This window comes from Rhinolophus ferrumequinum, chromosome 4 (genome assembly GCF_004115265.2).
Source record: "Rhinolophus ferrumequinum isolate MPI-CBG mRhiFer1 chromosome 4, mRhiFer1_v1.p, whole genome shotgun sequence".
NCBI lineage: Eukaryota > Metazoa > Chordata > Mammalia > Chiroptera > Rhinolophidae > Rhinolophus > Rhinolophus ferrumequinum.
This window is the reverse complement of record NC_046287.1, coordinates 58,127,850-58,155,835: the sequence shown is the minus strand read 5'-3', so window position 1 is coordinate 58,155,835 and position 27,986 is coordinate 58,127,850. Positions and strand designations below refer to the sequence as shown.

Genomic DNA, 27,986 nt, shown 5'->3' with positions numbered 1-27,986 from the left:
AAAAGGATTAGTTCATGTAAAATGCAGCTCAATAAAAGTTAGCATTTATATTATTTATTTCTCACAACCTCTCTATGAAGCATTTATATTATCTTTAGTATCTCATCCATTATACAGTTTAATTTTTTCTAGAATAACTTACTCTCCCAGTAAGATTCTTTTAGCAAATTTGCAGTAACATTGCAGCAAAACATGAGGAAAAGAAAAAGAAGAGATGGAAAAAAATAGGCCAAGTACAGAAAATGTCAAATTTTAATAATAATAAAAAAAAAAATCACACAGTTGACCTCTGACGTTTGGAAGAACCAGGGAGCAAGAAGAATAGAGAGTAGAAAAAAATAAAATGCAGAAACAAAAAATAAATCATCCTTATTTATACCAATTCCCATTTCCAGGACTTGGCACTACAAAGGTATTCCAGGCATTCACTGACTCAGTTTCCTTACTCACTAAGGCGGAGGTGTCTGGCTACAGATGGTTGCTTAGCTTTTGGTTCAGTTAACTGGACCTCCAAGAGCCTAAACAAAATAAAGAACAAGAACTCACGAGCAAAAAGATGGTGGACAAAGAAATCCGTTGCCACAGTTTACTCCCAACCTGGCACTCCAGGGCCTGCCCACCACTATGTGAAAGCTTTGGGAGATTCGCAGACTCGGTGGTGGGGTTAACCTGTGGTGTAGGACTGTTCTTCCTTGCCTCTGATTTTTTTATAGATACTGAAAACTATCTGTGACAAACGTACTTCATAGTCCATGAATTACAAAACCTGAAGGGCCATGCTGCTGCTGTTATGTGAGGTTAGGGTTTCATCTCTCTCATCACCATGACCTTCAGCTTTGGGCTTTTTGTTAACTTAAAACAGCTGTGGTGCTTCACGGCTGGGCTGTCACCCAAAGTCTGGAAGTCCTGAGCACAAGCATTCAAACCTTTAAGATCAATGTTGTGAATGCTGCAGAGATGCCAAAGTAGAAGGCTATATCATGCTAAGAATCACTCAGAAATAGTTTTTATTTTCAGTACTGAAATACACAAGCATAATTATATGTGGCTATTAAAATCTGACAAAAACTGCCTTAAGAAAACCTAGTTTGAGAAATTCATAAGGACTGTCCCCCATTTTGGAAGAGGGCACTTTTCAACTACAATATGACTTGCCATTTGTAGAAATTTTATCTTTTGATCAGAGAGGGAGATTTTTGTCAGATATGGACAATATCTGAATCTTAATGCATAAAGAACATTGACAAGAAGAAAAACAACACAAACTAACATATCTGCTGACTCCCTACAGCCCCACAATAATGGTTGTATTCAGGGTCTGGCTGCAGGAGGCTCATCCCACAAAAAAAACCAGAAAAAGTCCTCCCTACCAAAACATGTACAGAAATACTGAATTAGAATGTTGCCAGTTGATCAATACTGAAATGTGTGCAAATAAGAGTACTGTACATAAGTTTTTCTTTACCCACTGAAAATTAAAAAAGAAACAACCACAGAACTTTTATCCCTGCCCCCGCCCAAACCCTTGTAAAAAAAAAGAACAAAACCCATCAGGTTGGGAAAAAAAGGAGTAATTCTGAAAAGAAAATCAAACATTGGTTTCAATATCTTAAAAAAAAAAAAAAAGCGTAGTTTCTAGTCACTGGATTCATTGGTCTGACAATTTCCAGGGAGTTCTGCATTTGCGATATTGACCACGTCAGCATGTCCCCTCATGTCACCGAGGTGTGCACTGTACTGCTCACACGTCCTCCCCAGCTCAGGGAGGCGTGAGGAGTTAGGTGTGTTCTGGAACTCAGAGAACACGAAGAGGCTGCTTAGGCAATATACCTGGGTAAACTGCAAAGCGGGAATTTCAATTTTCTTTTCTTCAACTCGAAAGTCTGTTGCCTTTGTACTTACATATCTCTCGAGTATTTAAAACAAACAAATGCATTTACTACTCTTTTCACTAGTCCGTAATGACCGTGAATAATGCTTTCACTGTCAGCCTACGACAGTGCCAGCACCAAATAAACCAAACCATTAGACCGCAATATACCTTGCCTGCTGGAAGTATGCTGCCAAGGAATTCTTACCTGGTGCTCCTGTGTACATGATGGAAAATACGTTTATTGCTATTGTAGCAGCATAGAACACTGGAAGTGCCCGGAGGCCATTGGGAACAGGGTCCTCCTGCATGATATGACATAAAGGAGAAGGTCAGGATTCAAGAAGCATCTGAAGCCAGTACAGGCAACACAATATAAAACACTGTTTCAAGAAAGTCTTCTCAAACATGCATGGTCTGCATGGTCAGCATGGCCAAAACAGCTGGCCATGTCACTGCTGTGTGATCTACTTCACAGCTACAGAAACAGCATCAGGTTGGGCCATCTCTCCCACACAAATGCTATTTCAAAGGGCCCACTATTGTGCCCAGCAGATATGTCAAAGCACTAGAATCACATGAGCTGATGTCAGATTTAGAAACAGAGAAGAACTGTTAGGTCAGGTCAGTTCCTGGGGACTGAAGCTTGGGCACTCACTACTCAAGCTTAGTTCAGGTTTGGCCCTAAAAATCTACTTTCAACAAATATTTTGAGACTCAACTCTCTGAGGAAGCCCTAAGAGAGTCAAATGACTTAAACAGCACTGCATCACTGCTCGGTTTTACATCACTCTACTACACAATAAATTTTAGCTCTATTAAAATTATAGAAAACAAATATATCACCATGTGCTATGATTTCCAACATCTTCTCATAAAATATAGTATTGAAGCTTCAACTATTAAAAGTTAAAAAGAACTGTGGGTTCTTTAGCTAATAAAACATTTATCTACAACTTTAGGGTACTGGTACAGCATTCCCTAAATCTACTACTTCAACAAGAAAGGTACTGCACATGTCTTAGGCTAAATAACATCTCAGAGAATATTAGAAATTTTAGAGTTTTCAGCAGATCTAAAGAGGACTTTGAAACAAAAATATGGACTGGGAACTCCTCAAGATAGCACTGGCACTTATGTGTTACTTAAATAATTCAAAGAAGGACTAATTTCTAATAACCATATAAGACACTGGTACATTTATCTGAATCTGCTACCTTCCCATGATAAAAGGAAATTCAATCTAAACACTGATGTGAACTACAGGAGTAAGGATAAGTAGGGTCTATCTCAAAGATTCCTACTGTCAAATGCAAACATGTAGGGAAATCAAGTATGTTTGCAGGACTGTACAACTCCTCAAGAATCTATTGTGGAATGCCTCAAGTAACCACCAGCACTTGTCAAGAGGCTTGAGTTGAATGATCGTGAGGTATAAGGAACAGTAAGAGCAGAGGGAGGAAGTGATTTAACTCCATGAGAGCCATACCAGATCAGGCAGGGGAGATGAAGAATAGCAAACATGAAGAACTAAGTAAGGGGCAGAAGCTGGGCGGAGAGGCACGACAGTCTTCTAAATCTGCCATGTACCGCGTGAAAAGAACCCGGGCCGAACTGAAAACAAAACATTCGGATGCTCAAATGCCTACTGCCTCTGGTTTCCAAAATGTTGTTTCCTTGGGGACAATAGTTGCTAAAGAAAGACTCCCAACCAATCACTTCTGAAGATGTGTAAGTCCTCAGTTTATGTTTTTAATTACCTCACCGTATTTTTTTCTCAAATATCTATTCTTAAAACTCAAATGACAACTTTCTCATTGAGACCTGCCTCTTTCCTTTCCTCCCTCTCTCCTTCCCTCCCTCCCATCCCTTCACTGCCACCTACCCAAGCATCTATCATTCCCTCTTAACAAATATTCAAACAGTGTCTTTGAGGTGATAAGTGCAGGGCTGGGCACAGGAACAGAAAAGTGAACAAGACAGTCATGGTTTCTACTTTCATGGATCTAATAGCAAAACAGCAAACAGACCACTAAGCAAACAAAACCCCATACAACAAGCAAGTGCAATGGTGAGAGGGTCCAGAGTGCTGTGGGTATAAAAGAGAGGAACCAATCAGAACTTGGGGTGGGAGAAGAAAGGCTTCCTAGGAAGTGACACCTGGAGGATGAGTAGGAGCAGGAGTTTGCCGACAAGGATGGGTTCCAGACAGAGGAAATGAAAGGGCTAGCAGGCAAGATGGGTGGCACCTCCCAAAATGTAAACAAATATTAGTGAGGCGGGAGCCCAGGAAAAAGAATGGTAAGTTTGTACTTATCCAAGAGAATGAGTACTTCAATAGACTACTCGGCAATGATAAGAAAACGCAGCTGCATCTCTAAGGATACAGCTGAAGAAAGGTATGTCCCTGGTGAGCTCTCACACAATGATCCAAGCCTGTTTTATGGCTGATAAAATATTACAACAACCCTTTGACAGTCAAATAAAAAAATACAATCAAGTTTTTTTCTAGAATACTGATCTCAGTAAGTTTTCGTTTTAACCTCATTTTATTTTTGATAAACTATACCCCCAACTGGTATATGTCCTTCTTTGTATCCTTTAAAGGACAGGAAAAAGTCAGGGTTTCCAGCCTGCCTTCTCCATTAAAACACAGAAAACACCTTACATTTAGGTAAAGAAATTCAGCTGTTTTTAGTTTATAGACGATTTAAAAATCTTAACACTATCTCATTCTGTTCTGTTTAACATTCAGGAAATAGTTATCTTTCCTTTCCGAGGTCAAAGCACAATGCCTGGGAGTGCTGATTAAAATCATAGGGCAAGAAACAGTATTTACAATGCTGGGTTCTGGGGGGGCCCTGGGTTCTCTACCTTGAACCTTTCCTGCTACTTTACAATAAAGTCTGATTCTAACTCCAGGGTAATGTGCCTTAAAAATGTAAAAACACAATTATTCCTCTGACGCCTCATGATTAATTTCTGTTGAATAAAACCAAAATTAGTTCTAAAACTTAATTTAAAAAAAACAGCCTCACATACCTTTTTTAAGATGAAAATTCTGATCAGTAGAAACAGCACGCCAGACATGAAACCAGACAGCAGTGGAGATATAAACCAAGAAGCAACTGAATAATTAAAAAAAAAAAGTCTAATGAATGTTAAAATCCTATGTAAGTCATATTTATGTAATACAATGATAACCAATATACAGTACATACATTAACATGATAAATATTCCTGGAATTATTCACCATAACTCAGAAGCTACCAAGTCCTCCTGCCCTGGCGGAGCTGACCTTTCCCACATGTACAGCTCTCCTCAGACACCCGCACAGTCCCACAGAACTGAGCGCACTTCCAGCGCTCAGTCAGTACGTGAAAGAGCCCTGAGCTCTGGCCTCAGGAAACAGACCTAATTCCCACTGAGCCACTTCTGCCTGCTCTTCTTATCAATCCACATGGAGACCTGGCCCTTGCTCCCACAAGAAGGGTGATGTAAAAGGTGGGCCACCTTCCATTTCATTTTCCAAGTCCAGCCTGGTACTGTCATCCGGGCAAGTTTAGCCTCTCGCCTAGTAGTTCTCAACTCTGGCTGCATATTGGAAATATCTGGGAAATTTTCAAAAACTAGTTATACTCTGGCTCCACCCCCAGAATTCTGATTGAAAAGGTTTGGAATGGGGTCTGGGCATTGATATTTTTAAATATTACCCCAGGTAATTTTAAAGTACAGCCAGAATTGAGAACCACTGTTCTAGAAGCCTAGGATCTAAGGCGATTTTCCTGGTCATCTGTGTGTCCCTCCCTGAGTAGCAGGTCAGGGATCTGTTCCACTTAGACCTACTGAGGCCACTGTGATTTTTAAAAGGATGAGTGACCCAGAGGCGGGAGATGGGGCAAGATTATTTTTTACAATGAGCGGGTTGGTATTTATGAGTCTGAATGGATTTCCCATTTACTTTCAGCCGGAGCCAGGAAGCAGGTTGTCACATCTCTTAGGACAGTTCCTTCTGGGCAGCCTACAACCCAGAAAGAACCCTAGGGTATCTCCTCTGTGAGGGGCAGACTGGGTGATCTCTTGAATGCAGTGAGGTAAATAACATCAGGCTCACTTCAAGCCTTCTCCATGACCATGAACTCTGACTCCTGGACATTAATGATATTTTTCTCACTAGTTTTTCTCTGACTACAAACTGATTTCAATCAGATAAATTTCTTCACTGCCTAGAAACAACATCTAAATATTGCTTTTCAAAACTGGATGACAATGTAACATTTGAAAAGAGTGAGTGCTTAGAGGTTAAAAAAACACAAAAAAACAAAAACAAAAACAAAAAAACATTCTCTAACACATAACAGTTCACAATCGCTGTTACCAAAAATTTTAAGGGAAAATGCATTACCCATATAGGTCTTCTAAAGCTTCACACTTGAAGAAAAGGATATATTATAATAGTAACTTTTAATAAAACTTATTCTACCGAGTGCAAACTTTTTATAGGTAAAAGAAAACGGCAATTACCAATCTTGACCAGCTCCATCCACTGCACACCTTTTGTACCAATTGCAACCAGTGAGAATCCTATAGTAGAACCAACAATGCAATGAGTTCCTGAGATTGGAAGCCTCAGGAAGGATGCGATCAGCTGCCAAACAGCTGAACCTATAAATGGAGAGATTAGAAAAAGGTTAGACACAGAGTGCAGCGCCTCAAAATGGCCACAAAGGGAAGAAACCGGAATTATTGTTCTCCATAACAACACTCGCTGGAGTTAGTTTTCTGTGAGTTGTTTCTTTGCAAAGTGCTAATGTCCTGACAAAAAGTCACTCGATTAACTTCAAAGGAACAGTTTTCAAGAGTGAAGAGATAATGATGATTCATTTAAAGGAAATATTTAAAGAAAAGTTTCCTGATGCCAGTTATCAACCGTCTTTGTCCCATTTAGGGAAGGGAGCTGATGAGGCACTCGTTCTGATGCAAAGTGTGGCCAAGAACAAGCAAGAGATTACAGACGCGAATGAAGGCAGACTAACATCACAGGCTGCGCATTGGAAAAGGCTTCATTGTAGTTATGCCTTGTGGTCACAGAATGACGATGGCTAGACATCGGCTGTGTTGTATTAGTCTATACAAGGGAGTGTATAGCACCACGCTGCTTTTTGATGTCTGCGTCTCACATGAGAAGGATCTATGATATTTAACCTAAAGATGGGCATCTGCCCTCAGCCCCTGCCTGGAATACTGAACCTTTTCTTTGTGTGCTCCCTCAAGCCTTCTCATTTTTAGGAGCTAAGAGGATCCCTTAGTTGTGGCTTTATATCCTTTTACCTCAATTTCACCACTATTTTCCAGGCTTAATGTTTTTCTAGGCTATAGTTCACGTCAGATATTTTCATAAGCAGATCAAATTTTGCCGTGAGTATTAAAAGCATCAGCTGGGAGAGATCACTTTCAGACACAGTTGTTGAAAAGTTCATATATAGAGCTGTAAGGGAACAAAGGGTTTGGCTGATAAGCAGGGCCCGTTATTAATCCCAAATGTTAATTCTGGAAATCTGGTTGCTTGGCAGCAGCAGAACTTTAAAACAGACCCTTGGCATTTTCTTCAAAACTGTCTGAGTTACGAGGATCATGAAAGGTTGTACAGGTCCCAGTTAGTGAAGCAGCGCTGACAGCTGCTCCGTGAGCGCTGGGCATGCTGACCTTCGAGCCGCAGTGGGCTGTGACCCCATGTCTATCTCTGAAGCATGTGCTGGAAGAACAAGGGGCCACCATGTGCTGCCAAACCAGTGACAGGCTCCATGGCAGCACCCAGGCTTCCCGGTGGACAATTCCTTAAGCTTTCACATCTAAGCCCTGGGTTCCTCAGGGGCTATGTAGTTGCTGTGAAAATAAAGCCAGAGTTTGAAGCATGTTTCATGGCATAGAACCATAACTAAAAAACAAATTTTATGATTTATATTCTTTCAAAATTTAAAATACTCTAGTAATGTTAAGAGAATGGTATAAACTCACCCACATGAATTCAGACCATGAGATTTTCTTTCCTGAAAGCGGCTATTCTTTCTCTGGCTGACTTTATAACATACGTCCTGGAGTAGGAGGGTTTGTAAAGAAAGGTAGGGAGTATGGGGGCTGCCTGAGAGAGGGAAGAAGGAAACGGGAGAAGTGAAGAAGCAGCTGAAAGCAGGGGGAGAAGTGGGCAGGTGTTTGCAGGGGACCTAGCAATGTTAGAGTGGGTGAGAGGCTGCCTGAACCTTAGGGATTTCTGAAAGCAAATGGGATGACATGAATGTTAAGAAAAACAGCGGAGGGGAAAAAAGAGATATTTTAACCTAAGATAATGATCACCTACAAAGAGGAAAGGGATTAAGCACAAGAAAAAGGTATAAGGCAAAACCTAGGGAAAGTGGGGGAAAGATGGGCATCTCTGAGGCAATTGGTTCCCGGGAAAACGGAAGACTGGCAGAGCTAAGGTTCATGGTTCTAGGAGGCAGACAGGCAGGTGTGAGTGAGTGGGGGGAGGGGAGAAGGCTCGGGAGTCTGGTGGGTAGAGAGGGAGCTTTAAGGGGACGGTGCACTTCTTAGTGTCATTCAAAGTTCAAAGAGGCGGCTCATTCATGCTGTTGTGGGTATTTCCATGAGAAGACAGTGAGTTTTGAATTCTCAGAGTTTTGGAACCATTCGTGGTTTTATACTAAGTGGACTGATTATTGCTTTCAGGCTGAGCTAGAGTCCCAAAAGATAACTTGTTCAGGAAGTTTAGCTGGCAACTTAACTTCTTTTACCCAACCAACTTAGTGCTACCACAACTCTATCAGAAAGCACAGAGACCCATGGGCTTGGGAAGAAGTTTCTAAAGAAAAAAGAGAGAAAAAAAAATAGAACAGAATAAAAGGACAGGGGGAGAGAGGGAGAGAAAACATGGATGTAGAATTTAGAAGAGGAAGATTGGGAGAATTCAGGCATCTGAACAGAATCAGCTTTGGTTTTGGCCAATAATAATTATACCACCATCGTCAGTTTATGTAGCTCACATTTGCAAGGAACACAGTTTTGAAAATCTAGGTAACCCGTACAAATTTCCAGCAAATTGGGCCTTGAGGTTCACCTACACACACACACACACACACACACACACACACACACAGAGAAGGAGAACGAGAGCCAACAACGACAACCAAAGCGAACAACAAAACCCCAGATTGCTTCAGTTAACCTAAATTCTAGTTGAGGTGAGTATTCTTCATTCTTTTAGGAAAGAGTCAAAGGCCAGCGGTGGGAGAACTGAAAAACTGGACAAGTTATACTGTTCACACAAAAAGTCAGCAGTGACGTGTAGCTGCTCACAAGGCTTTCTGTCCAGCTGAGGGCCTCAGTGTAGCCTCACCAACAAATCTCTTTCATAAGCACCGATTTAATTGTGGTTTTTCTTTATTTTTTCCTCTACTTTCAACATATCTTGCCCTCATCATCTTGACTGGAAAAATAATAATTTCAGCATGATATGATTATGTTTTAGACATCTATCATGGCTATACAAGGGTGAATTTTACAAGTAACTTATTTTTCTAAGGGAAATTTCAATTATATCTGATTCTTATGAAAAATATATGTTCAGTGAAGATAAGTAAAATTCAAGCATTACAATAACTGTTGCATTTAAAGCAATCGTGAACCTTACATCTTTAAAACACAAAATGTTAAGTTTAGAGATTGGAACTCCTTTTCATACATTACCAGCCTATTATGCTTACTGTGTTTCCTCCAAAATAAGGCCTAACCGGAAAATAAGCCCTAGCATGATTTTTCAGGATGACATCCCCTGAACATAAGCCCTAATATATCTTTTGCAGCAAAAATGAATGTAAGACCCGGTCTTACTTTCGAGGAAACACAGTAGTAGTATTTAACACCTTAGTACATTGGTCTCCTTTGGATCAAATTCCTCAACAACTTCTCAAACTAATTTGCTGTAATAAAAAGATGATGGGCCATCTCAAATGTGGCAAATAATTTCCGCATTCTGGGTGCTTAAGAAATGCCAGTGACAATAAGTAACTAGGGACCTGTGGAAGGTAGCTGTGTTCTTGGTACACCAGCCTCTTACCTCCTACTGCAGGACTCTTCCCTACAAAAGGATATGTCCTGTTGAAAGCAGAAGGTGGGAGAATTCTCTCTAACCCTCCTGTCCCTAACCAAATTACTCATACAGACCAGCTGTCTGCTGTGACGTCACCTCTACCTAGAGGCAAGCAGAGCAAGAGTCCTGTCAGCAGCACTAAGGCCTTCCTGCCTGCCTGGTCCTCAGGTGCAGCAGGGCAGTAAGCAGTAAGGAAAGTGCCCCCACAGTCCTTCCAATCTATGGTCACTTTGGCCAATGGAGAAATCACTATCCAAGCAACCTGCTCATCAACATACTTCACTACCTTCAACACTTCTCTTTCATCTAGACAACTCGAAACTCCTAGTAAATGTCGTACTATAAACAGGTGACATACAAATGATCTTTTGGCCAGAAAACAAAACAAACATACGCAATGTAGCTCCCAGAGGTAGAATCAGAAAAATCAAAACAGAAGTCAACGAGAGGGTTACAAATAATGTAGAAGAGCACAATTTCTGGAAACAGAAACAATTAAGGTTCATTGGGTAACTGCTTTAAAACTTAAATTGAGAATAAAGTTAAGTATTGTGTTTTTTTTGTCATCCAAGTTTTCAAAATACTGCATCCTAATTGATGAAGAATCTATGAAAAAATAGAAATAAACCTTAAAGGAAATCTCATAAGTCAACCTTTCAAACACATTCACTTAGACATGTTATTTCACTAATAACTTTCAAACAACTTTAAAACGACAAAGAGCTATTCTACAAGTATCTTTTTCTGCACTTTAGGAAAAGTACTCACTTAGCCAAATCTATCTTAACAACCAAGTTTACTAAAAAATTTGAGAAAAGTAGTGTTTGCTTGACATTTGAACACTAAAAAAACACACTCAAATTGAAATGCAGAAAACAAAAATAAGATATAGTAAATATGAAACATCAAATCAGTTTTTGCAAAGTTAAAGCAAAAAGTACATTTATGAATATGACAAAAGCACTATAGGGAAGAAGGTCCATGGACACGTTTTCCATCAGTAGAAAAAATAATGCTACTTACCGACCATTGCACTAACTTCTCCCGCCATCAGTGTTTCCACAGTCTCGTTGTATAGGTTCACATCAATGATACCTTTTCGAATGGTCTCTCCTACTTTGGCTCCCAATAACACTGAGCCTGTGGTTTCAAATATCGAAGCCAAAATGCACGCCTGCTTCAAGGTTACCACGCCAGAGCCCACAGCAGTACCAAATGAATTGGCAACATCATTTGCACCAACAGAAAATGCCAAGATAAAAGCTATGATAAAACCCAAAATGACCATCCACAAATACTCAGTCATGGCCATTTTGGAAAGTGGGCTCTGGGTACTTTTCTTTTGCAGAAATATTTCAAATAAACAAAGCTTGAGGTTATAAACGTCGTAAGGCCGAGAGTTCTTGTAAACAGTGAGTTTGCTCTGGAAAGTGCTGGACAATGTTAGAGTCTGAACAAACTGCTAACTGCTGGTTTTCAAACTACTGTCAGTACAGTTCATTTGGTTGTGTTCAGTCAGCGGTAAAACACATTCCATATTTTTCCTCCCAATCTGGGAAAGCTGTGATGTCTCCTCCTGTAACAGAAAGAAAACAAAAGAAATCAATTACCCTAAGCAACCTGTAACAGTTTGTTCTTTCAGAAATAAATGTTTTAAGCCTACTAAAGGGATCTAACTTTGGCATGTGACAGATCTGACTATAAAGCAACTCAAGGAAGATTATAATTAGGTTAGCTACTCCCACCCCCAGCCCCCAAAAAAAGCTGGTTTCTAGAATGCCAGAGGTTGAAACATGCTTTATAATTACGAAACTGATAGTAAGCCTTAATAGGATACATTTTTATGCAGTTTGAAAAATATATTCGGTCATTATTTTCAGAAAGAAAAAATTGCCTCAAATGAACAAAAGATAAAGAAATGAGAAATTCAATCCGAATTATAGAGTTTTTCAAATATGTGGAATATGCCAAATTTCTTGGAACAGTGATTACCAAATCTGATTCTGTGACACCACAGGGTGTGGCTAATTATCTACCTGCACATTTACACATAAGGAATAAGCACTTCACATTATGGTTACATCATGTGTGTCTGAAAGGCAGTTTACAGGTTCTGGTTCAAAGTGACTCATCCAGAGGGTGACAAAGGTGGGAGCTGATGGGCCTTGCAAAAGAAGAGAAAACTAGAGAATGAAGCCACCCTATTAAAGCACGAGTCAGATCATGTCACTATTCCACTACTTCCCATCTTACTCAGAGGAAAAGCCAGAGGCCTCACCATGGTCTGTAAGACCCTCCAAGATCTCCTCAGGGCTCTGCCCCAGCTCAGTGACCTCAGCCCCTGTTCATCTCTTCACTCATTGGTTCCTTGCCTCTCCTTGTACACATCAAGCACTCACCTCAGGGCCTTTGTACGTGCTGATCCTCTGCCAGGAAAAATCTCCCTGACAGCTGCACAGGTCATTCCTCTCTCTATCTAGGTCACTGCTCAAATGTCACCATCAGAGAGCCTTCCTGACCTTGTTAAAGGGGAGCCCCTCCCCCATGCCATTATCCATCCTTCTCACCATTTTTCTTTTCTACATATCACTTCATTCATTCATTCATTCATTCATTCATTCTTGTCTGTTTTCTCTCTAAGATGTTGGCACTTTGTTAGATTCACTGCTGTATCTCCAGTACATAGAACAGCACCTGGCATGTGGTAAACTTTAATAAATTGGTTGAATAAATGAAGAAGCTATTAAACAAATGGAGAAAAGTCTTGCATATTCCTCATTTTGGGATGGAGAGGAAATGTCACAAAATTAATATATCTGTGAAGTAAAAATGTCACAGAAACCTTCGGAACTACAGTGTTCTATTATTATACAGTTCCAAATCTGTATATTTTCTTTGAATGGTATAAAGTACATAGAAAGGTGCCTAGCAGTGTGGTTCTTAATAAATGGTCATTGAATAAATTAGGCTCATATACAACATAATGATCAATCAATATTAAGGTTACATTGGGGAATAAAAGTAGGACACAAAATTTTATGTACATTGTGATTATGGCAATGTTAAAAATGGATATAAAGACTAAAAGGTAATATATGAAAAGTATAATAGTGGTTGAGTTTGAGTGGTAGTGTCAGAGGATTTTTCCCTTTTCTCCAAAAAGTGTATACTATGGTTATGTGCTTTTCAAATTAAAATAATATATAATCGACAAAATAAACATATCTATGTATCATCTATGTGAGCACTGACAGGTGTGCAACGAAATAGAAAATGTATACTGGCAGATCTGACCATTTCCCGAGGTTTGTAGCCTATGCAATTCTGGAGATTCAGATCTAAGTGAGACAAAAGAAAAGACCACTCTAACGGCAAAAGACAATATTCCACGGAAAGAGTATTTTATTACTATGACGGGCACATTAAATCTATACATGAAAATATAAAATACAAACTATTTTGGACCAATGGTATCTACCTTAAAATACAAAGAATTCTTGAGGAAATCTTGTTTGTCAGGTTAGGTTGCCAACAGGGCAAACAAGAACATCAACAAATATTTATTGAGAACTTCCTTTGTGACAGTCACGAGGAATATAATGACAGTGAGCCTTAATAATAATGGATGTAGTCCTGGCACATACGGGGATTACAGTCCAGTGAAGGAAACAGATGCTAATCAAACAATAATGTACGACTGTAAACTATGAAACGTGCTACAAAGGAAGGAGGCACGCATCACATGAGAGCGTCATGAGAGCACAGAGTGGGGCAGGAAAGGCTCACCTGAAACCTAAGGACAGTGGGAACTGGGGGGATTAACTCTGGGACTAGAGGAGGCGTTCCAGGCATTCCCCACGTGGGAAGGAGCAGAATGAGGAGAGGAGACCGGAAGCAGGCCAGTGTGAGGAAATCACGATGAAAGTTGGGGTGGCCCTATTAAAGACTGTGGCCACCATATGAACAATGGGGTGCCACTGAAGGGTTTTAATCGGGGGTGAGAGGGGGCTGCCATGATCAGACTTTCATTTTTGAAAGATCATTCTGGCTGCAGTGTGGAAAATGGACCGGACAGAAGGCAAGAGTGAATGTGGAGAGACTACTGCATGGTTCAGGCCCGAGAGGAGGTCTCCTGGACCAGTTTGGTGGTGGTGATGAAGGCATGAGAAATTATTTCAGTGAATAAAGTCAATAGAACTTGCTGAAGGTTTGTACATGGGTGTTGACAGGGAATAGATGGTTATTGACTTGCAGAACTGGACTGAAAAATAACTGAGTGGGTTCTTACTTCTCTTTTGCATTAGTTTTCAGGTATTAGGATGGGTTTTGACCACAAGTTCACTTCAGATACACTGAACATAGAGGTAAATCACAGGGGCACAGAAGAGCAGTGTGGCTGCTTGAGGCACCAAAGCAGGTGTGTCCTCAGCCCAGTTTTGCTTGGGGAGGGTTTTAACAGGCTTTATGATTCTTGAGGCACCATTTCAGACTAGGGATTCCCTCTCCTACTTTGATAATTTTAGATAACTTATTCCCACAGTTGTGTCTGTGTTCTTTAATTTGGCTTTTCTCTTTCACTTCATACTCTCAGTAACCAGCTCAAGTCCAATAAGCATCTGTCTGAGGAGAAAGGCTTGTCACATTTTTGAGACCTAAATGATTTCGATCTTGCATTATATATTTATAAGACCTGTTTTGCAAGGCAAGTACCAACACCTTGATTTCCTCCACTTTCAATTAATTGTTATCAAACACAAGCAAAATAAAACAAAACACTTAAATAACTACAAATCTGCTGCATATAAAAAGGTGACAATGCTGGCATTGGCTGGCCAGAGGACCCCCGTGCAGGAGGCCAGATGGTAATTTGCCAAGAACATAAAAAGCCCGCATTCACAGAGGTTGAGGTCTGACCAGGTGTGACATCTGAGAGTGCTGGTTGTTTGAAAGTAGGATTTTGAAGGTGGGCGATCCAATCAGTGGGAAAAGGATGACCAGTTCAATAAATAATGTTTGGAGAACCTGCTTACTGCTAATTATCTGAAAAGAAGAAAAACGTTAGATCTTTACCTCATACCAAAAATAAATGAAAGATTCAGATGTAAAAATTGAAATCAAAAGAGAATAAGAAAAAACACAGGTAAATATTTACTTAATATGGGGTGGGGAAGCCTACAAAGGACCTCGAAGGCAGTGAATAAAAAGAATGCACACGTTTAGGTTCACAGAAATCATGTAGCTGGGAGACAGAGGTGTGAAGTGTGGAAGCATCGCACAGAATTGTGCTCCTCCTCCTTGGCAATGATTCTCAATAGGGGTACAAGGCTGTTTAGAATTTCCAGCTACTGCCTTGGTTCTTTCTAACTCTCCTACAGGGCTTTTCTGCAGGAGGTCACAACAGGAAAGGTTAGAACAAGCTTTCTGCGCTCTCTCCTTCCCCTCATATGAAAGCCCCTATGTGGCTGGGATTCACAGGACTGAAGGTCACAAGTTACTCTTCAATTTTCAAATGCTACCCACCTCTTGCACCTGAGGAACAGAGACCTCAGAATGTTTTTAATTAGTGCAAAAGGTACCGCAGGGTTTCGTAAGCTCTGTCTCCCAAAGTTGTAATGTTAACAAGATCCTCCCTTTCTTTTCTCAGTACCCTAATGCCTTCTGAACAAGGTTCTCAACTTTCAGTTTGCCTGCCATCACTTCCACTCCTTGATCTCTGAACCAGTTCTACTTCTATCACCGGCTCAAGGAGTGCCCTGGCAGGACTCTTTAAGTGCTCATAGCTTCCTTTCCTCTAATTTCCTCTCTGCGAGCATCTGCTTCAACTCTATCCTCTTATCCACACTAGAAATCTGAATGCTAAAGTGAAAACAAACATTCTCAGAATATTTCTAGACAGATATGCACACTGTTTAAAAGCAGGAATGTTGCTGAAGTGAAGCACTTAATAGGTATTTGTGCCAAAAGAAGTTTGGGTAGGAGAATCTCTGCTCTGGAATGCTGCCAAAGGTAACATCCAAAATGATTTCTCCGAGCAAACACGCCAAGGAGATGTCTGTCCCAGTTCTCCCATCAGCGTTGCTCTCCTCTCTCAGCCTTAGAGTCTAATCACCTCAATCGGCACTAGTCCCAACAACCAGGTCTGTAGTGGATTGTGGCTGAAGTCCCCAAGGGACTTGCAGTTTTAAAGGACTGGCCCATGCCAACCTCCTTTCCACTTTCCATGCGTTTGCTTCCGACCTATGAGGATCTGTTCCCTGAGATTTCATGGATTGCACCCAGGCCAACATCTCCTCCAACAGGTGAAGGGAAACAGCCAGGTCCCCCATGCAGAGGACCTGATGCTCAGAAGTAATTTTCCAATACCTCCCCCGAAGCCCAAGGTGCCTCGCATCCACCGTCTAAAACTGTAACACCTACTTTCTTGGAAGCCGGGGTTGAATCTTGAAATCTGACACCCAGATAGAAATAATGAAGACACAGATATCTCTTCGATGGTACAGTTTAAAGTCTAATGACTCTTTGCTACATGTGGGTGACCCTGACTACAGACATAAAAATTACTAGCTTTATCTGATAATACTTAAATTAAAAGGAAGACTCATTTTTGGAATTTTACTATTTGTTGTTTTCTTTCAACATTCAAGCTGTAGATCTTATCATAAGTACTTTCTATTAACATCATTCTTGAATAGTTCATGAAAACATCTGCTTTACACTCTTAAATTTTAAAAAATAATTTAAAAAGTATAGAATGTTAATGTTAGAAATATTGAGTTTCATATTTTCACACTAATGATAAAAAATCGAAACATTACTAGACAGTTCTGACACTTGCCTGAACTATTTTAAATGAAATATTTACAAATATGCAAAGCAGTCTATGGGAACACAGGAGCCTGGAGAAAGGCAGATGATATTTTGACTGAGGGAGAAGGAAGAAAGCAAACAAGGAAGGGAGGGGCAGAGAGGATGACAAGCGGAGACCAGGAGAGAGGGGGAGAGAGAAAGGGGAAGAAAATGATGTCAGAAGGAAAGACGAGACAATCAAGCCAAACATTAGACACTGCCCGCAACACAGAGGACACAGAAACAGAAGAACACAGATAAGAGAAGCAGGAAGAAGCAGGTTTAAGAAGCAGGTTTACTCACTGGGGACAAACAGCCTGAACAGAAAGCCTGATAATAAAGATGTTAGACTTCCACAGTGAATAAGCTGATCTAAAACCCAAAGTAAACTGGAAAAGAAGTGGCAAGGACAGTTTGCTAACACACTGTGGCTCACGCCCAGCAACAAATGTCCTTTGGCTTTCTCCTTTACTCTCTGCTGTTAAAACAAAACAAAACAAAACAAAAACCACGAGCATTTCTTTCTTCTGCGTGGACAAGGTGAAAGAGCACGGGACCTGTAGTCAGAGGCCCTGGGTTCATTCCAGTCCAGCCAGCTACTGGCTACACCACACTGGGCAAGTCACTTAAATGACTCATCTGAAGCAGAATACTGGTACATAACATGGTGGTTGTGTAAAGGTGCTAGCTCAGTGCTGGGAATCACTACATGGTGACCGTTACCATTACTAGCAGATAAAGCGCTAGGGCAATGATCACATACCCTGAGGCCTAATCCTGGCTCTGCTACTAACTAGTAGTGTGACTGTGAGTATGTCATGTACACTTTCTGAATCCCATTTCATCATCTGTAAAATGGGGATAGTGATAACACATATACTTTACAGAATTATTGTTAGAACCAAATCTGATGTATGCAACGTGTTTTCTAATTTGTGGTTAGCATCAAGCAACTGGAAGTTATTGCTATCATTGTAGTCACAGGTCCCAAAATCCTTCTAGAAGGATCTTATGCCCCCATTCTTATGCTCCCAACTCCTCTAGTCTGTGGATAGATATATCCAGCCCAACTCCCTCCAGTCCTATTCTTCTTTCTCAACGTACAAACTCTGGCCTTGTCTTTGGTTAAAGACTGACATATAAGTTACAGGAACTTTTTTGAGGGGTGGAGGGAGGTGAAAAGGTAGAGACAAGAAACTCTAAAAGGTGCTAAAACAAAACAACAACAAAAAATCACATGAAATGGTAAAACCATTTCGGAAAACAGTTTGGCAGTTTCTTATAAAGCATATGCCTACCACACAAGCCAGCACTCCCATTCCAAAGTACATTTACCCAAGAGAATTGAAAACATGTCTACACAGGAAACTTTTTGTTCTATACTTGCTTATGGTGGTGGTTACACTACTGTGCATGTGTGACGAAACTGTACACCTGCAATTGGAGAACTTTATTGTATATAAATCATACCTCAGTAAAACTGATTAGAAAATAACAGTGGTATATATAAATATGTGAGTGATAGATTTGTTAATTAACTAGATGGGAGGAATCCTTTTGCAATGTACATGTATATCAAGTCATCATGGTGTACACTTTAAATATTTTACAATTTTGTCAACCATACCTCGTAAAGCTAAAGGGAAAAAAAGAAAACAATACTGCTCAGAAAATGTAATGATCACTTTTGATATTTTTCCTTTCCTGTATTGCCAGCTTTGTCCCCCATGCCCCTAAGTCCCCAAGGATAAGTTATATAAGTTAAATAGTTTTTTTAAAAGACAAAGAGGAGCTCCCTTACTCAGTGAAAGAAAGAACATCCTACTCAGACACAGTAAAACCAACCAGTTCAATCAATAGGGCAAAAGCTTAGGGATAGGCTGTCACACCTTGTTTAAAACAATGGCTCAAGAAGCAAAGAGCAAATACAAATCAATTAGAGGAGGTAGCTGACTTAGCACGACAAGTAGAAAGTTCCACAGAAAGGGACTCGGACACAACTCTTCTGAGGTCAGAGATGAGAGAGAAAAGGTTTGCTACTGGGATAGACCACTGACCTCTTTTGAAAGCAGGCAGTTAGTACTTCTACAGAGGAAAGGAAAGCCGGGCCTTCCTGTGGAGACAAGTCTTCAACATCACTTCTACAGGATCCAAAAGGTGGAAACTCACTTATTAGCATTCAAGTTTAGGGCAAACATAGTAAACATTTCAGCTAAAAATCACCCCTGCAGATTGAAGGTACTTTAAATCTGGACTGTGGACACTTCATATACCAAAAGCTTCAAGGAGGTCAAGTAAATTAGAGTACAAGCAAGCAATAATGTCACCTTGGTCTGTAATTCCAATACCAAGTCTGAAATCAGTTCTGTAATGTTTTCTCCCAGAAATAGTTAGAAACGACTTAAACAGTTCTAAGTGACAGCATTTATTTTCATAAACTTGCCAGGCTGGGTCAGAGGCATGGCTACCTCAGAACTATTCTTGAACAGGAGTACTCAGGTAGGGTATGGGTTTCTTTGTTACATTAATCTCAGAAGTTCAAGAAAATAAGCAAATAATTTGCAAGGTGAACAAATACTGATGTACAAAGATGTTTATTACAGTGTCATTTGTTTTGATCAGGAAACTGTCTAACTGTTCCCAGACCGAAAAAAGGCTAAGGAAATCCTGGCGAAGATGAAATATTATGTAGTCAATAAAATGATGTAACTTCAGAGTTTTTCCTGACATTGAAACAAAGTAATGTTAAATGAAAAATCAGTACACAAAATGGTATGTGTCATATATCATAGTCATTTTAACTATGTTTACGAATGCACTGCCAATAAGACTAAAGAAATATGCCCAAGACTGAGCAGCTCTCTCTAGGTATTCTTTACTGTTAAAATATTATCCAAAATTTTCTACCATGAGCAATGGCCACATTTATCATTAGAAAAACCTTTCAAAACACTATAAAGGAAAGTACATTTTTAAAAAAAGTTAGGAATCTACCACCAAAGTATGCTTAGTTTTTGCTAATAAAACAAAATGAATTTCACGTGAGTCTGTTTTCAGCCTAACATAGTCAGACAATTCTTTCTTCAAGCTCACTGCCTACAATTTAAGACACAAAATACACCTTCTATTCTCTTTATTTATCTTATCTTTGTTTTTCACTTTTAAGAATATCCCTTTTCTTCTGATATAGAGCCTTCTAGTACACTCCCATTTGCAGGATTCTAAAGGTCCATCTTCCGTCACACTTGCTCTTCCTCTAGGATTCTTCCTTCATCTTCCTTATGCTTGTCTTGAGTGTTGTTGGCCATCAGGATTGAAGTTTACCCAAAGAATACGAAAATGTCCTGATGGAGTCAAGTACTTTGCAGGCCTTTTTCACTGAAACAGTATTTGAGGTTAATGCTTACAAGAAACAACCTATAATTTTCTTTTCACTTCTACTTTAGCTCACAGAATTAGAGAATCATAAAACATTAGAGTTTGAAGGGACTTAGGAGTCCTCTAGTCCAATTTTTAAAATGTAACTGTAATAACTGAAAGTATAAATTAGATAATGATTCCCTAAAATGCATCTAGTTACTTCATAGAAGGTACTCAAATGAAAACACTGTAGAGACAGTAGGAAGCGACGCTCCTGGATGGCATTCATCAGGTCTTCTTAATGATACTGGTTCCTATTTTGGGAGTTGAGATTCCTTGGGGTCCTGGCCTAAGCTGGGGATGGGGAGGCAGAGACAACAGAAAAAGAGGAAAGGGTGATAAAGAAAACAGATTACTAAGAATGCTGCAGAGCCTTCATCCTTGGAAATTTTCAAGATCAGATGATATCTTCAAGTCCTGTTCAACTCTATTTTTCTACATCAGCCAGAGACCGCAGGACTATGAAGAGGTAGTTTAGCTTAGTACAATGAACCACAGGATTGTTCTGTGGGGAGAGGGGGTGGAAATTTCTGACCCTTCCTTGAGAAAGTGCAATCAACGGCCTTTGTGAATTTATGGAACATGAACAAACTTATTTTGGTCCTCTATCTAAAGTTTCCACTGCAGACCCTGTGGGCTTAGCCCTTCAAAACCATTTTTCATCTCCAGACTTCATTCCTGTTATAATCACTCTCCCTCCTGCATTTTTGTCATTCTGACATTTAAATACTTTTTGGCTCATAAAGCATTTGTTTTATTTAGATGTTTTCCACACAACCTTCTGCTCTCTCTGGAGGTATTACACAAATCTATTAAGCAAATATATTTTTTAAAGGATAAAGAAGTAAAAAGAAAAAATAATTAAAATGAGATAAAGTTAAAAGAGATGATTTGGCCTGAAAAAGAGAAGACTTAGAAGGTCCTACGTGAAAAATGTTTTTTAAAAATTGAAAGACGTCCTCAGAGAGTGTAAAGTGCCATTTCCTTGGTGATGTTAAAATGGAATCTTAATGACTATATGATGGGTCATAGTAAGAACGTTTGTATTTATTGTTTCCATTTTAAATATATAATTCAGTAATTCTATGAAAAAGCCAATATATGGAAATCATATTAACCACTCTTTATCTAATTTAAAGATATAGCAAACAGTCTTTCATTGTAATGAGTAAGACTACACTTGGATAGGAGGAAAAAACTGTAACTGAATGGGTTGTTGCATGCTGAAATGAGCTCCCACTGGAAATGTGGAACTACCTGCAACAGAGATTTTAAAAATAGATTATGACCACCTTGCTGGACTGTTTTAGGTAAAATATTGCTTGAAAGCAAGGGACAAGAACAGCTGAGATTTATACATTTAATTCCATTCTAAGATAGAAATGGCTGATAAAACATTTTCCCTTTCCGCATGCACTATAGATGGATTGCCCTTCCCAGATATTCTAGGTAATTTTTTTCTTCTCTCATAAGCAAAAATAGAATAGTTTTCACAAGCAAATCACTTAACATCACTTCTATCAAATGGCAAACCTAGGATGACTTGCTCCACTTCTGTGCCCTGAAGTGTTGGATTGTTTGGCTAGGTTCCAAGAGCTATATTAGGGAAATACTTTCCCTTCAGCCACAGTTTAAAATGGAACTATGTATGTAAATAGATATCTTGGTTCTTACATATTTTTATTTGCTAATTTTGTTCCAAATAGAGGGGAAGCTTAATAAAAATATGAATGATACTTACAAAAACATTGATTCCTATACTACTACATATTCTTTCTGTTAATAGAACACTAATATAAATAGAAGAGTGGATAAAGATTATTATCTTAACTATTTTCCATGCTTAACTTACAGCACCATATTTCTTGTGTTATCATTCCAGAGGTTCTTAGGCAATAGTTCTTAGGCAGCAGAAAAAGCAAGAGAGGACAAATAATTATTAAATTGATTTAGTTAGACTTTTACTTTTTGCAATGTAGGAAAGTCTGTTCAAGTTTCTGAAGTTCTTCATCAAAACTGCAAACCTGATTCAATTCAAGCAGTAACTTGCCAAATTAGCAGTGTAAACAGTCTAAACTAGGCAAGAAGTCCACAAAATTGTTTATCTGATTGATTGGTAAGTCAGGTGAAAATTTAGCAGTTCTTCATATCTTCCTACTGAGATTACTGTAATTAAAATCGTTTTACTAAATTAAGAAACTATAACCATTTACTTGATATCACCTTGAAAGGACCAAAGTAGAAGGGAAAAAAAAGAGAGACAGTTTATATGATTTCTTTGAGAATGATTTCCTAATTCTGAGAGTGCTCCTGGCATTTAATTCTTTATGCATGATAAATTTTCTTGGGCAATTCACTAGCTCCCTTTGCCCATTTTTCCTTTAAAAACTTAGAGCTAGGGAGGGTGCTTTGATGTGACATAAAGAGCTTTCTTATAATAACTAGAAAGCAACAAGACATAAGCTGCTCTTTAGTGATGTTTGAAATCAGTTAAGAGAAGAAAAAGAAAGATGTAATTATACTGTCTTTTATCATGATCTACTTAATAACTGTTACTGGAAACCTTGCGTGTATGTATAGTCAAATTACTGTCTAGTGTCACTTCATCTTAGCTTAATGAATTTCCTTTAGTATTTCTTATAAGGCACATCTGCTAGCAATGGATTCTCTGTTTTAATTTTCTTGAGAATGTTTTTATGTTGCTTTCACTTTTGAAAAACAGCTTTGTCAGGATATAGGATTCTTTCAATACTTTAATTTGTCTTCACACTGCCTTCTGGCCTCCACTGTTTCTGATGAGAAGTCAGCTGTTAATCGTACTGGTGTTCTCTTATACGTGGCCAGTCACTTCTCTCTTGCTGCTTTCCAGATTTCCTCTTTCAAATTTTCTACTATATGTCTGGGTGTGAATCTTTGTGTTTATCCTAATTGGAGTTTATTAAGTGTTTGGGATGTATACATTAGTGTTTTTCATCACATTTGGGAAGTTGTCAGCCACTACTTTGAATATTTTCCTGTCCTTTTCTCTCTCTCTTCCGCTAATGGTATTCTTAATGGTGGCCTATATTTTTCTGAGGTTCTGTTCATTTTCCTTCATTCTTTATTCTTTCTTCTTCCTTTTTTTTTTGAATATTTTATAAAAGTTTATTTAAGCCAAATATGACATATGCTGGGGAGCAAGATCTCAAATGCTTCCTCATTCTTTATTCTATCTGCTCTTCAGACTGCACAATCTCTAATGCTCTATCTCCAATTTTGCTGATTCTTTCTTCTGACAACTCAAGTCTACTTAAGTCCCTGTAGTGAGTTTTCAGTTTTGGTTCTTGTACTATTGAACTCCAGAAGTTCTTTTTTTAGAAAAAAAAAATGTAATTGTGATAAAATAAACACAAAATTTTACCATTTAACCATTTAAGTATAAAGTTCAGTGGCATTAAATACATTTGCATTGTGCAAACATCATCACCATCCATCTATAGAACTCTTTGCATCTTATGAAACTGAAACTCTGTACCCATTAAACAATCATGTCCCAACCCCACCTCACCCCAACCCCTGGCAACCACATTCTACTTTCTGTCTCTATGAATTTAACTCTCCTAAGTACATCATATGAGTAAAATCATACAGTATTTGTCTTTTTGTGACTATCTTATATCAACTTAACATAATATTATCAAATTTCATCCATATTGTAGCATGAGTCAAAATTTCCTTCCTTTTTTAGGCTGAATAATAGATCACATTTTGTTGATCCATTCATCTGTCGATGAATATTTAGGTTGCTTCCACTTTTTGGCTATTGTGAATAATGCTATTAAAATGGGTGTACAAATATGTCTTTGAATGCTTGTTTTCAATTCTTTTGGGTATATACCCAGAAGTGGGGTTTCTGGGTCATATGGTAATTCTGTTGTTAATTTTTTGAGGAACTGCCATACTGTTTTGCATAGTGAGTGCACCATTTTACATTCCGAGCAAGAGTGCACAAAGGTTCCAGGTTCTCCACATCCTTGCCAACATTTGTTATTTTCTGTTTTGTTTTTTAATAGTAGCCATCCTAATGGGAGGCAGGTGATATCGTACTGTGGTTTCGATCTGCATTTCCCTAATAATTAGTAATGGTGAGCATTTTTTCATGTGCTTGTTGGCCATTTGTATATCTTCTTTGGAGAAATGTCCATTCAAGTCCTTTGACCATTTTTTAATCAGGTTGTTTGTTTCCTTGATGTTAAATTGTAAGAGTTCTTTCTATGTATATTCTGGATAATGTATGTTCTGAATACAAACACTTTATCAGATATATGATTTGCAAATATTTCTTCCCATTTTGTAGGCGTCTTTTCATTCTATTGTGTCCTTTGATATATAAAAGCTTTTAATTTTGATGTAATCCACTTTCTATATTTTAACTTTTGTTGCTTTTGCTTTTGGTGTCATATCTGTATTTGTTTTTTTCTTTTTCTTTTTTTTATCATTTCTACCTCTTTAAAACTAGACTCTATTTGATGAGTCATTGCCACCACATCTTCTTTTAATTCTTTAATAATGGTTTCTTTTAGTCTTTGAACATATTTATAATAGCTCCTCAGAAGTCTCTCTGCTAAGTTTAATATATGGGGCCCCTCAAAAGCAGTCTCTATTGTCTGCTTTATTTCTCCTATATATGTGTCACACTTTCCAATTTCTTTACATGTCTCAAAAATTTTTTATTGAAAACTGGACATTTTAGATATATTGTAGCAACTCTGTTACTGATACTCCCCTCCAGATCTGTTGTTATTTTGTTTATTTGGCTGAACTAATACTGTGAAATCTCCTTTCTCTGAAGTGTGTAGCTCTTAATGTCCTTGCTCAGATCTTTTTCCCCATGTATTTACAGTTTAGTCTGGCTTACTAGGGGTTACCCATGAGACAGCATAAGGCCCTTAATAGTCAAAGGTTGTGCTTAAGCCCCTTTAGTTAGTTAAATTTTCACCCTTTACCATGAAATGTGTGCAGGGATAGAGACTACTCTCACAGCTCAGGGAGTAAGGGCTGGAGGAAAGGTCTAAATAGAAAGAGGCAGCACAAGGGTAATCTTCTAGAAGTTGGAATTATTATGTGTCCTGTCTGCATTTGTAGCAATAAAACCCTGGGCATATGTAAAACTCATAGAGCTGCACACCAGAAAAAGTGAATTTTACTGTACAAAAACTTTTTTTAAGTGAGCAGGATTTGCCTTTTAAAAAAGATACTTTTACACCTGTATTGCTCTTACATATCTGGATCCAATTTGATCACTGAGTTCTTAGAAGTTCACTACTTAATATTTAATCTGGAGACAGAAAACAAAATTTTTCTTATACTCTTGCCTACTGAGGGTCATTTCCTCTTAGGACACAATAAAGATTAAACTTTAAAAATGAGTACCATTCTAATACTTAAAAGCATCTTGAAAGATAGGCTGAAAACTAGGGCTCTTACACCAAACAGCCAAGCTGTGAATAGGGGGGAAAAAAGGTTTTGAAGGAAATTAAAAGTTGTACTTTAAATGATAAGAAAGAAAAAGAGCCTTATTACTGATATGGAGGAAGTTTTAGTGGTCTGGATGGATAAGTCAAACCAGCCACAACATTCCCTTAAACCCAAACCTAATCTGCAGCAAGGCCCTAACTCTCTTCAATCCTATGAAGACTGAGAGATGGTGAGAAAGCTGCAGAAAAGTCTGAAGCTAGCAGAGGTTGGTCCATGAGGTTTAAGAAAAGAAGCCATTTCCATACATAAACGTGCGAGGTGAAGCAATAAGTGCTAATATAGAAGATGCAGCAAGTTATCCAAAGATCTAGTTAAGATAATTAATGAAGGTCGCTACACTAAACAACAGATTTTCAATGAAAACGAAACATCCTTATATTGGAAGAAGATGCCATGTAGGACTTTCAGAGTTGGAGAGGAGAAGTCAACATCTGACTTCAAAGCTTCAAAGGACAGGCTGACTCTCTTGTTAGGGGCTAATGCAGCTGGTGACGTTAAGTTGAAGCCAGTGCTCATTTACCATTCTGAAAATCAGAGGACCCTTAAGAATTATGCTAAATTTACTCTGCTTGTGCTCTATAAACAACAAAGCCTGGATGATGGCACATCTGTTTACAGTATGGTTTACTGACTATTTTAAGCCCACTGTTGAGACCTACTTACTGTTCAGAAAAAAAAAGATTCCTTTCAAACTATTAATGCTCATTGACAATGCACCCAAGAGTTCTGATGGAGATGCCTGACAAGATTAATGTTGTTTTCATGCCTGCTAACACAACATCCATTCTGCAGCCTGGGGATCAAGGAGTAATTTCAACTTTCAAATCTTATTACTTAGGAAATACATTTTGTAAGGCTGTAGCTGCCATAGATAATGATTCCTCTGGTGGATGTGGGCAAAGCAAATAGAAAACCTTCTGGAAAGTTTTCCATTCTAGATGCCATTAAGAACACGTGTGATTCATGTGAAGAGTTCCAAATATTAACATTAACAGGAATTTGGAGAAGTTGATTCCAACGCTCATGGATGACTTTGAGGGGTTCAAGTTACTTTGAGGAAGTAACGGCAGATGTGGTGGAAATAGCAAGAGAACTACAACTAGAAGTGGAGCCTGAAGATGTGATTGAATTGCTGCAATCTTGTGATAAAACTAACATGTGAGGAGTTGCTTCTTATGGATGAACAAAGAAAGTTTCTTGAGATGGAATTTACTCCCGGTGAAGATGCTGTGATGACTGTTGAAATGACAACGAAGTATTTAGAATATTACATAAACTTAGTTGATAAAGCAGTAGCAGGGTTTATGAGGATTGACTCCAATTTTGAAAGACGTTCTACTGTGGGTAAAATGTTATCAAATAGCACTGCAGCTTACAAAGAAATAGTTCATGAAAGGAAGAGCCAATCATTTTAAGAAATTGCCACAGCCACTCAACCTTCAGCAACTACCACACTAATCAGTCAGCAGCCATCAACGTTGAGGCAAGATGCTTCATCAGCAAAAAGACTGACTCACTGAAGGCTCAGAGGATGGTTAGCAGTTTTTAGCAATACAGTATTTTTAATTATGGCATGCACATTGTTTTTCTAGACATAATGCTATTGCACATTAATAGACTACAGTATAGTGTAAATATAACTTTTATGTGGACTGGGAAACCAAAAAATTCTTGTGACTCTATTGTGATACTCGCTTTAGTGGAGTGGTCTGGACCTGAACCCACAGTACCTCCAAAGAATGCCCATACCTGATCAAAAGAAGTTTCTTCTGGATTACGCTTTAAGTCTAAATTCTTCAAGTAAACATTCTGGATTTATCTGTTACTGACAAGTCTCACAGAGCCTTCAGACACTGTGACTTAAAGATGAAGGGAAAAAACAAAACAAGTAAACAAAAGTAGAGATGGCAAAAATCAGGCCTGACAGAAAGATGCTCTACCATCTACTCTACTCTGCACAGTAGGCTGAGGCAGAACGTGACAGGATATCACAGCAATTCTCTCTTCTTGCTCCAGCCACCACTTTAATTTCAAGTCAAGTCTAAAGAAATCACTCTTTCTTTTTTAAAACCTTTATAAATAGATGAGCTCATTCATAACTCCCAACCACCTTACTATGTTGACTACCTTCATATCCTCTTACTTTTCAAAGCAAAGGCAAAAACAAAACAAAAGAAATGAATGAG

General features: G+C 38.7%; 1 protein-coding gene across 4 annotated transcripts in view; it reads right to left on the bottom strand.

Moving 5' to 3' along the window:
- Positions 1-27,986, bottom strand: part of SLC20A2 (solute carrier family 20 member 2) — a 90,429-nt gene that overhangs the window by 23,908 nt on the left and 38,535 nt on the right. For all 4 annotated transcript variants that reach the window (XM_033104648.1, XM_033104647.1, XM_033104649.1 and 1 more), the window contains 4 exons: positions 11,041-11,593; positions 6,396-6,536; positions 4,913-4,998; positions 2,079-2,175 (listed from right to left, as the gene is read on the bottom strand). In XM_033104648.1, coding sequence (XP_032960539.1) covers positions 2,079-2,175; positions 4,913-4,998; positions 6,396-6,536; positions 11,041-11,329 — 613 coding nt within the window. In that variant the 5' untranslated portion in view covers positions 11,330-11,593. The remainder of the gene's footprint in view (positions 1-2,078; positions 2,176-4,912; positions 4,999-6,395; positions 6,537-11,040; positions 11,594-27,986) is intronic.